The 12302-nt window shown below is 29.6% G+C and overlaps 1 protein-coding gene across 7 annotated transcripts in view; it reads right to left on the bottom strand.

Moving 5' to 3' along the window:
- fru (sex determination protein fruitless) overlaps positions 1–8038 on the bottom strand; it is a 300477-nt gene extending 292439 nt beyond the window's left edge. For 3 of the 7 annotated variants that reach the window (XM_070113189.1, XM_070113185.1, XM_070113187.1), the window contains exon 1: positions 7900–8038. In XM_070113189.1, coding sequence (XP_069969290.1) covers positions 7900–8021 — 122 coding nt within the window. In that variant the 5' untranslated portion in view covers positions 8022–8038. The remainder of the gene's footprint in view (positions 1–7899) is intronic. The other 4 variants (XM_070113190.1, XM_070113188.1, XM_070113186.1 and 1 more) reach the window with 3 other exon arrangements.
- Between the last annotated feature and the right edge of the window lie 4264 nt (positions 8039–12302).

The following is a 12302-nucleotide window of genomic DNA, read 5'->3' as shown; positions in this document are numbered from 1 at the left end:
ATTATAGGCTTCCGCGGGCTACGCAGTATTATTGTTTGTGAATTCCCGGTGGTTATTCAAATTACTTATATTAAATGCTTTCTCCGTTATGGAACAGATGTGAGAATATCTCTAACTCTAATTTTCTCTAATGTGAAGCTTTTCGGAAAGCTTTATTCATGAAAGAGAGATTCCAACGATCGTGAATATTGATTTAAGTATTTCATAAAAGGATCGAAAAAAAATTTAGCAGTCCTTGGAAAACAAAACAACCAACAACAAGTGAGGAATGGAAGTTCGGATGTAAACGAACATTTTATACTCTCACAAAGTCAAATGGTACACTCGTTTTAGATTTCTTTGTGGATCTTGCCGCCTTGTTCTATGTTGACCGATATTTTAGGTAAAAAGTCTAGTATAGGCACTGGGGTCCACATATTCAGTACCTAGGGGCTTGAACAGTTTTGGTTCGATTTAGACAATTTTTAGTCACAAGGTGGCATACTTTAAACGTATTATTCACGCAAAGTTTTACTCCAATATAATCATTGTTGCTTGATTTGCATACTGGAAAGAATTTACTGGATGGAATTTAAAATGAGGTTATATGGGAAATAGGCGTGGTTGTAATCCGATTTCGCTCATTTTTATACTATAACATACTAATATGTTAAGCAGATCCCAAGGTATGGATTTTCACCTAAAAGTGGGCGGTGACACGCCCACTATCTAATTTTGAACGGGGTTCCTATAAAATCATCTTATACCATCCCAGAGATAAAATTTAATGCCTCTGGCTTGTTTAGTGCTTGATTTATCGCGCTTTTAGTAGTTTTTAACAGTACCGTTATTGGGCGGGGTTGTCACTCGATTTCACCCATTTTCACACCGTCGATAGAGATGCTAAAAACATTTGCCCTCAGTGAATTTTGTTGTTATAGCTTCAGTGGTATAGGAGATATGCACATTAAACTTATTAGGGGGCGGAACTACGCCTACTTAAAAAAATTAAGCTGCTGATGCACCTCCATAATGTGATCTTGTATACCAAATAAGAGTCTTATACCTTGTTGTGGAGCTTAGTTATGGCAATTTATTTGTTTTTGATTAATGGCGTTTTGTGGGGGTGGCAGTGGTCCACTTACGCCCATCTGCAATACAAACCGTCTTACGGTACCAAGAAACATGTGTACTAAGTTTCAAAAAGATATCTCAGTTTTTACTCAAGTTACAGCTTGCACAGAGGGACGAACAGACGGAAGGACGGACAGACAGTCACCCGCATTTCAACTCGTCTCTTCATCCTGATCATTTATATATATTGTATATAATCCTATATCTAACTCTATTACTTTTAGGTTATACAAACAACCGTTAGGTGAACAAAACTATTATACTCTGTAGCAACAAGTAGTATAAAAATTGGTCAGTAGTTTGTCAAATAATTTGTGTTCTAATAACTCCTTCCACTAATATAATTATATAGTTTTAATGTCAAAGGTCCTCCACGCTTTGGAAGGCCAATTGTTAGGAATATCGATAAAATGATAGAAATCGTCAAATTTTCCGGTCATGAAAATACTATGTCGATTGTCTAGAAGCTAAAGAAGCTGTTTGGAACCATTAAAGAAGCTCGATGTATAGGTGCCACACCTCGGATCATTATAGCTATGCTAAATAAAACCTTCGGTTTAATACAGAAATAATGAATTTTACTAGACCTATTGTAATATTTTGAAAAACTCGCCATGTCTGAGCTTATAAACGTACAAAACTTACCTAATCCTGAACATTGCTTATATCTTTCTAAAAATAATAAAAAAAAAAATTTTTTTTTTCTTTGAATCGAATGAATTATATCTTCTTTTGTAAAAGCTGATGAAGCTGGCAAAAGAAAAAAACCCTAGGCGTAGTGGTATTATAACCATACACAGTTACAAGAACTGTCTTTTCTTAGTTATTTTATATAAACATTGTACAAAAACTCAGAGAAATATAAAGAAACTATTTATTTTTTGAAAATTAGCCTTTTGTTTCCTGGGGATTTAACTAGTTTCCGACTAAACTGAAATTTAAATATTTATTATATAGTCATACCTTAAACAAAGCAATTTAGTTTGCAACACAAATATAATATAACAACAAAAGCTCATATATCTAGACAAAAATGACATAAGGAACTATAAAAGTGTCAAACGAGATGACAATAACAAAAGCCCTTGAAGCATCCTTTACAAGCGAAATGCAAATATGAACCTGTCAGAAGAAAGATTTTATATTAAATTTACATACACACAATAACTTCCTGGTAGTCTCATAATGGGCAGACAAGTTCTAGTGCATTTTCATTTTAAAGCTGAATTATATTATTTAAGATGCTGTCAAAACCAGAATGCTCGAAGAAATTAATACCTCTCACTTGTGATGAAATTAATTTTAAATTTCAGTAGTTTCTTTGCTATTTACAAAAACGTTAAAATATATTGAAATTTGATTTGCCATCGAATAATGGCAATATCAAAGCCTTAATTAAATATAAGGGAATACAGAATAAGTATTTGTAACTATTTAACAGTTTTACTTGAGGAGTCAACACGGCGTATGATGAACAAAACTATTCAAAGGGGAATAAGACTATTCATTCATTTATTTTCACAGGATTTGAAGTTTTCTGAAAAATTTAATATAATCTTAAAAAGCCATCATTAATAGAACATTGAGGGTGTGAAATTTATTCAGTGAATTGTAGGTTTATTGTAAAATCTTTCAGCGGCTGCAGCCAGTTTATAGTTTGTTGAAATCTCAATTTATTAGAAAACAGCAGTATGGAGATTATTCTAATATGTTGTATTGTGTTGAAGCCAGTATTATAAGCTAGGAATCCTTGGTCCAGATGGAATGTAAGGCTGAAAGCCTATTGCTAATCTAGATAAAATTTCGGTCTAGAACTCTATTGTCTGAAAGTCAATGTTTAGTAACATCTGATTAAAAATATACGAGGAAAAATGTGGTGAAAAGTTGCTTTAATTCAACAATAGAAATCTGAAAGAAACTATAATTTGAATAATAGGTATATTAAAATCTTAATACTATATACGATTATATCATAAGGGTTTGTGCAGAACAAAGTACGTAACGGCAATAAACGAAATATGAACGCATATGGATGAAATAACGAAGGTGAATCTAACGTGACAGTTAAATCCATATTGGAATCTATAAGAGCATTTCTATCCCAGAAATGCAGCATGAGATTGCACCTTTCTCAGATGACTTGATCAAATTTGTAAAGACAAAAATCACAAATTTTTCGAGGTAACCCATAGAAATATGAAAGAAATTAATAAATTCGATATCGGCGGTTCCAAAAAGTAAGCAGCTTTTTGGAGAGCAAAGGACGTGAGAAAAATTTCAGATCGATATCTCAAAAACTGGGAGACTAGAAGGACATGGCTAAGTCGACATGCTGATCATTTATATATTTTATTGGGTCTTGGTGTTAAAAACTTCGTAACAAACTTAATATACCCTGAGGAGAGTATCTACTTGTATTATGTTATTACTTGCGAGATGGTAACGAAAATGAATTTTAGAGCTTAAGCCAAATCTTGAAATTCCTGTAAAATAAGATATTCTAGAAATATCTATGACGATAAAACCACTGTTTTATTTGAATTATTTCTGCTAAAAATAATACTGACAAGAAAAGTTAAATAAATGGACTAGCATTTGTCACAGTAACTCATCATGGCAGATTTATTAATTCTTTTATAATTTCACAAATATAATTACAATATTCATCGCATAGTGTTACTTTGCAATACTTTAAAATGTTTGCTGAGAAACTAAAAATTCAAATAAATTGAAATTGAATAATTATTACACTCTCGCTTTTTCACGGGAGATCTCACACATATACACACAACATAGGCCAAATGAAAATGGAAATTGGAAAAGTGTGAATATGACATTTGCTTGACGAATAAGTAAGAACTTGAACTAAAATAATAAATAAATCAAACATATAAAATAATTCAAATAATTCAAATAAAAGCTACTCAGATGGGGCAAATAATATTGTTTATATAAGTAATAAATTTTATTTGCTATTTACTACACACAATCGCACAGATCTCTAGCGACTTGCATACATTTAAAAACTAAACAAGCAAGTCCCTCAATTTATGACAATCGCCCAAATTTGCATCAAACTTTGGCAAAATTACAAAAGCGTGCGTGACATTAACATACGCTTAAGTTGAATAATATCTGCACACAATGGGATATTTGCACGCCTAGCTGTCAAGTGCTAATCTCGGCACATATTTAATATTTGCTTTGTAATCGTTTTTCTTACGCTTTTGAACTTCTGAGAAAATTTGAAAGTGCAATATAGTTTTAGCCATATTTGTTTGTCGCAAATTAAATATTATCTGTGCGTTTAAGCCTTTTTATTATTTATTATTTTTTCACCATTTTGCCTAAATTTATCTTGAGCAAATTCCTTTGTTATTCATCTTGGCATTTTGCTGGAAGAAATTTGTGCACACACCAAGGCACAGCGGCTGTCTTTACTGTAGATGTGGTTTTTCGCTGCTGTAATCGCTTAAGACCATTCGTATGGTGTTGGACAAACATTATTGTCTGCACGCGTGTATGCCTAAAATTCAAAGCCTCAGAATGTTACTCATACGCAGTTATGTTTACAATTTGAATGAGGACATTATATTTTCTTCCTATTGTCCAATGTATATACATACATTATTCAATTAATAGTTTGAAATATTTAATAATTTTTGTGATTCGAGGTAACAAATTGCTTAAAGAAATATTTTTAATTTGGTTAATTTAAAAAGTTGTAGTAAAATGAAATAAAACGAATTTTATGCTTAATTCAATGCCAATTAATGAATGTTTGAAACTATTAGTTTTATTTGCTAGTTTTTTATGCATCGGATAAATTTTACTGCAATAAGGTTGATACCTCCGCTAATTTATCACATCTTTACTCTTTCTTGTCCGGCAAACCTCTTTCTTGACCACATAGACAGATTAAAGGAACACATCTTTCTTTGGAAAAATTCGATTTTGCGGTTCAACATTATTGACGTCGAGAACCTTGCAATGATTGTTTCACAATTTGTTTTTCACTTCCAGCATTCTCTTACAAAAAAGCGAAAAGTTGCTTAGTGCCAGATCCGAACAATAAGTTGGATGAGCAAGCACTTTGCCATTTCTTGCATTATTTTTTGTGATTTTTAATGCGAGTGGTTTCACACACTTTGCACAGAGCTTTTGATAGTCTCGGTCACTTGTTTATAGAATGAATGAGAGTGTTATAATAAAACTAAAACCATTTTCTAACTACATGTGCATTCAATTAAATGATGATTCAAAAGAATGAATGAGTTTTATAAAAATTTGATACTTTAGGTAATTTTTCTCGGACAAATTTCTTTCTCGATTTTTCCGTAGATATGGTAAGTTAAGTTTTCAGACACTGTAAAGAAGAAACTATTAAAACAAAGTAGTTTCACTCTTTTAATTTAAATAGTATGAAATCGTTTCATCATTTTTTAAAAACTTTTAAGTTATTATAACGTAAATAATATCAGGCAAATACAAATTTTCACACACAAAAATCGACATATAGCATAAAGGTATTTTATACATTTACTGGGAATTTGCATAGGCATATATATAAAGGTTTTTTTTGTTTGGTTTGGTTTTTAGAAAAAAGTCAACTACTTGTTACTACTTATTACTGTAGCTGCCTCAAGTAGTGTCCATTACATAGAAAGTAGTCTAGTAATATTAGAGAAGCTAATGGGAGAGGGCCACATTGCAAAAAAAAATAAAAAATTAAAAATAAAAATATAAAAAAACAAGTATGGAAGTTCCCAGTTCGGGTGTTAACAAACATTTCATACTCTCGCAATTTGCAAAGATCAAAGAACGGCAAATTACTTCAGGTGTTGGCAAAATTTTATATTAAAGGAACATATGCATCCTTCACATTGACCGATATTTTCGGTAAAAATTCAACTGAGGTCCACATATTCAGTACCTAGGGGCTTTAACAGTTTTGGTTCGATTTAGAAAATTTTTGGTTATAAGGTGGTATACTTTACGCATTATCCACGCAAATTTTTATCCCGATACAATCATTGTTGCTTGGTTTGCATAGTGGAAAGTGCCCATTTTCGCACTATAACATAGAAATATGAAAATAATGTTATGTACCGAATTCAGTTGAAATCGGTTAAGCGGATCCCAAGATATGGGTTTTCACCTAAAAGGGGGCGGTGCCACACCCACTATCTAATTTTGAACACGGTTCCTACAAAGTAATCTCATACCATCCCTGAGATAAAAATTAATGTCTCTGGCTTGTTTAGTGCTTGATTTATCGCGCTTTTAGTTGTTTTTAACAGTACCGTTATATGGGGAGTGGGCGGGGTTGTCACCCGATTTCACCCATTTTCACACCGTCGATAGAGATGCTAAAAACATTAATTCCCAGTGCATTTTGTTATTATAGCTTCAGTGGTATAGGAGATATGCACATTATACCGACCGAGATTAGGGACCACGGAACCACACCCACCTTTAGTTTTATTTAAACTGCGGATGCCCCTCTTTAATGTGATCCTGTGTACCAAATAACAGTCTTGTATCATATTGTGGAGCTTAGTAATGTCAATTTATTCGTTTTTGATTACTGGCGTTTTGTGGGCGTGGCAGTGGTCCGATTACGCCCATCTGCAATACCAACCGTCTTACGGTACCAAGAAACATGTGTGCAAAGTTTCATAAAGATATATCAATTCTTACTCAAGTTACAGCTTGCACGGGCGGACGGACGGACAGACAGTGACCTGGATTTCAACTCGTCTCTTCATCCTGATCATTTAGATATATATATATTGTTCTCTATACCTAGTTTGATTTTTTTGAGGTAATACAAACAACCGTTAGGTGAACAAAACTAGTATAATCTGTAGCAACATGTTGCGAGAGTATAATAAAATAATGTTTCCATATTTCTCACCTTCGGAAGTAATGGGTATGTATATTCAATGTTATACTATAATACAGCAAATTAGTATAACAGTACCTAATCGGAAAACTGTAATACTTTGAACTGTAAGCTTAAACGACAAAACAGTAAAACTAATTTTTTAGCCATACAATTTTGTCATTACCTATTTACTTTCAGTTATTTTCGTGGGGAGTCTTTTAGGTACATTAACGTGACCACATACTTTTAAAAAACATAAAGTGTAAATGTAGTATTGTGAATGAGTCCAGCAAAATCATATAATCGCGACTAACTTCAGTTTAATTAAAATATTTAGCATTTACAATAAAAGTAAAACGTTTAAATTTAGAAAATATAAAAAGAAATTGTTGATGTCAAGTAGTATATGTATATATAAATATTTATGAACGTCTATTTATGATATATATATATTGAATAAATATTATATAGTTTAAGTTGCGTTATTATAATCTCTAAATAACAAGACTGATAAAAACATTGTTACGACATTTTGATCTCATTCATTTATAGTGTGCATTTGACAGATAAAATATGGGTTCGTGACGTCATAAAGAAAGGAAAGAAGGGGGGGAATGACGTGCTTAAAATTATTATGAAAATAGGAGACTTCCTTTTGTTTATGAGATTGCGTAACGTAACGTCTCTATCAGTCTTGTTTTAATAATTTTATTCTAAATATATATCTATTTATTTATATTTTTTATTAATTCTCTACTTCAAAATGCTTTAATAGTTGTTTTATAAATATAATCTAATCGAGCCTAGCTAAGTTATATTATCTACATAAGTATGTATTTTCTTGCATATTTCATTCCTGTAGTATATTTATATGTATAGAGATTAAATAACAGACTTACCGAAGGCGCCAAATTGCATGGTTTACACAAATAGTTGGTTGATTGAAGCGCGAAACTTTCAGAATAACTTTAATTATCGCGCGTGGTTCAATTAATAGCATTGAATAGTAGTGATATAGCATTAATATTAAGATTGCATTGTTTAATAGGATATTTAAATATTATCGAAAAAATTTTGTGTTATTTTCTCATACTTTTGGATGTAGTTTTTACTCGCTCTTATGATATTTGTATTATAAATTTTGGTTGGTTTTAATATTTTCTCAGATACTAGTTTCTATATATTTTAATTGTTTAAATGCAATTTTTATTAGCCATACAAGCTTATATAATATAGATATATTTTGGTTATATTTCATATAAATAGTTTTCTATAAATATTTTCACTACACGACTACTATTAAGGAAGAAGTTGTTTTTGCAAAGTGTTTAGTGTATACCTTTTAGTTAACTTTAAAGAGTTTATTATATGTATATGTATATTAACCGTAATGCTATATTCTTTTTTGTTAGTATAGTTTAAATATCGATTATAAATATTTTTTCCTAGAATTATTTCTAATTTATTTTAATTGGTGTTGCAGTTGCTTTTATTATTTTTTTTTTGTACAGTGCCTTTGAAAATATAACGTACAAAGCATGATTGGCCGTGTTTACACCGTTTATCACCATTTAGTTTAATTACTACTTTGGGTGTTTGTATACAATTTGTATGCTTATAATCTATATATTTATATGTATGTATGTGTTAGAATATATTGTATGCTTCCAAGTAGTAACTGGATTTAATCGCTTAGTTTTTTGACATTTTGTACTCTCGGTTATAGTAGATATTTTACAAAATTATTCCCTTTGGTACTTATTCTACTTAGCTAAAGTATTACTATGCATTATAAATGCTGTATTATTGAAAAAAAAATATATATACAATATGTATATATATATTTAGAATGTTATTTTAAATAATTTTACAATTATTATACGATTACTAGAAATGAATTTTCTAATTTGTATATTATAGTAGTGAAACTTTTTTTTGCAGGTAAGTTTTTTTTATTTAAATATTATTGTTTTACTGTAAGTAGTAGTGAATTTTTGGTTAGTAGTATTTTATATGTTATTCTACGAATTATTAAGCAGCACTGTATCGTATACATTGTGATTTTTATAGTTTTATAATCGTTGTAATGCACTAATTTTGCAAATTATTGTTTTTTATTATTTGTAGTTATAAACTTACTACCATATTAGTATTCATGATAAATAGCCACTAATATATTAAATGCAATTTTTTCAAACCATTTATTAAACGCTTTCAGAATATGTCATATTTATCTAAACCACTAGTTTTATGCAAAGTACTTGATTAATATTTGATTTTCTTTTTGTAAAATGTATTACGTTTTTTAATAAAAATTATCGATAATTTAATAGCAATGAAGCTCGCTCAAGGAGGATATGATTTTAAACACATCTCTTGATCTTTTAACAAACTTTATATTCCATAGAAGATTCGTCTAGATAGAGAAATATAGATTTTACATTCACCAATAAATTTTAGAAAGTGGTTCAACTAAATTCGGGGAGCACAAATAACAATTCTTGGGGTTTTGAAGTTAATTACTAGAGTAAATTAATAGAACATGTCTTTGCATGTTTCTTGAAGAAATTTATTATGTTGTAGGGATAAAGGGGAGGTCTACTTCTTTCCAGTGTGAGAGCGCCTCAAAATTATAATTTTCTATGACATTTTACACTGTTGCCAAATCAGACAAATTCATCATTTTTGGGTTGTTAAATTATAACACTAATCATTTATTACGATTAAAAATTTTTAAGTGTATTGGCCGCTAAATATGTTGAGTAGCTATTTATGCGACAAAGTAATAGTTTCAATAATAAATAAAGTGTATTAAACTTTTTAACTGTCAACTAATAATTTTTTCTTATTTTTTAACATTTTCAATTGTGAATTGAAACCCTGAAGCATCAAAATATTTCATCCAATATTGCTAAACGTCAAACCTACCCGTTGCAGTCAACTGTCAAAGTCGGATAGGTGATTTACGTTTTTGATTTGATAGGAAAGTTAGTCATCTCTCTATCTCTGCTACAGAGTTTCCAGCCATGGATAAAATTATCCGAAACTCTTTGATTTGAGAGAGCGCTGTCAAAGTCCACATTTTTTATAACATTTGACAGTAGTGCCATTAAGGGAAGAAATAATTTTTGAGATTTTTAAATGTATTTCTTGGGTATTTTTAGGTTTCCATTTTACAGAAAAATATACATAATTAAAATTAGTTTAACAAGCTAGATATCCTATATGACTTTTAAATATATGTACTTGTATATTTTAATCACAAAATATTTTCTAAATTAACTTTTAAAACTAATTTTACCAAAATATTTTAATATTTCAAAACACTTTCGAGTTTTAAATAAGCTAAACATGAACATTACTTAGTTTTTATATACTGAATAAACAAATATATTTCGATAATTTATTCGGAAGTCAAAGTTTACATCACATTTGCTGGGAATTCTAGCTTAAATATGTATATACGTTGGCAATTGGTACTGCTAAGCAAAACAATACTCTGCGACAAAATACACGCTCTTTTTTAAAATCAAAGCTATATTAAAACTCTTTAAATAAAGATTAGAAATATACGTAAAAGTCACCAAAAAATCTGATCTCACAAATTACCCACTGATTTCGCATTTTATTTCTGCGGAATTTTTAGTGGTAGTTCATTGTTTTGGTTGTCATCTTAGCTCATGGACTCGTGGTTTTTTTTGGCAGCACTGAAAGTTTATGAGCTCTCTCAGAAAGCAAAGAGAGGAGTTTCGGATCATTTTATCTATGTTTCCTGCGGAATGTTGAAATATAATCTCAATATTTGTAAGCTGTATAAATGGTTGAGAATCGCGAATTCGAAGAGTCAAACGAGTGAGATTGCTTATTATTAAGAAACAAAAAAAATATATCTCTCGAATTTGAGCACAAAGACAAAGACGAGATATATACATAGATAATTCTAAGTAAAATTTTGATTTGATATTCTGTTTTGTCTGTCTGCTACGGATGAATTTCTATATTCAGCAGATTTTACGTTATTCATTAGCGTTTATATATGTGAGTAGTTTTAGTTAATAAATACATTTAACATAAGTTTATTAATGCCGTTACTTTGTTACTAGAATATCTTGCGAAAATGAGTGCTGTCTAATATATAATAGAATAATGTATTCGTTTATAATATTTCCTTTAATTCTGGTTGGAACGTACGACCAAACTTTTATATATATTAATATCTTACGAATGATTTGCTATTTTAAAAATATTGAAAAATTTAGATATGATTATTGTAAATATTGATATGATTAATGGATTATATGTTATATACATGTTCATATGAGAAAAGCCGTATATAAAAGATTTAGATTATAAGCTACTTTATACTAGTTTACTCTTCCACTTTGCCACAAATATTATTCTACAAACTTTTTTTGTATTGGGATTATATTGAGCTGGATAACTTTGAATTGTATATTTTATAAATAGAATAAGTATTCATTTAGATATATGAATATTATTTAAAATACTGGGTTAAATAATTTAATACCAATTCACGATTTTTAAATGCTAATTAATATGTTTACTGCTAACACCTAATTTCTAATCGCATTTCATTTTATATTTAATGGAATTTAAAATGTAATATGGTAAGTAATAAATATACAAAGCTTACTGCTTGTGTCACCTATGGTAACTATTGTTTCAAATACAAATATTCAAATATTTTTACAACGCTTTTATGGCTTTTTAGGAATTTATCGTATATATTGTGGCGTTTGATAATCCTAAATTAGCTATGAGCTTACACACGTAATTATATACATATGAGTGTAAGTGAATTGTACTATAAATAGTATATATATTTATTAATTACTATAATAAATATTGGCATGATTTACTATTGACATTTGTCTTACAACTCTCATATAATAGCGTAGTAATATTTTACATTTTTTACAACTAATGATCAGTAAATTATTGGTTTATATCGTAATTGTATTTAAATTTTTATTGTTTGATTAGCTTTTATTTGTTGTAAATGACATAGTTTTGGAATAAAGACTTGTTTTCACTTAATAAGCTTTTATACTTATTGTTTGTATTTTATATATATCTAATAATATATTTCGATTATTATTATTTTTTTTCAGTTTTAATTGTATATAATGTTGTTTCATGTATTTTAAATTTATGTCGGTATGTACAATAAGAATAATTTAAAAAAATGGGATCTTGAATGAACTTTCAGTTCTCACTTGACATGCAACATGCACTTGAGTAAACAGCGTGAAAGGGTTATTTACAATCTATTATGGCACAC

This window comes from Bactrocera oleae, chromosome 2 (assembly GCF_042242935.1).
Source record: "Bactrocera oleae isolate idBacOlea1 chromosome 2, idBacOlea1, whole genome shotgun sequence".
NCBI classification, from domain to species: Eukaryota; Metazoa; Arthropoda; class Insecta; order Diptera; family Tephritidae; genus Bactrocera; species Bactrocera oleae.
Note: the sequence above shows the minus strand (reverse complement) of the source record. Positions and strands in the feature narration are given on the sequence as shown.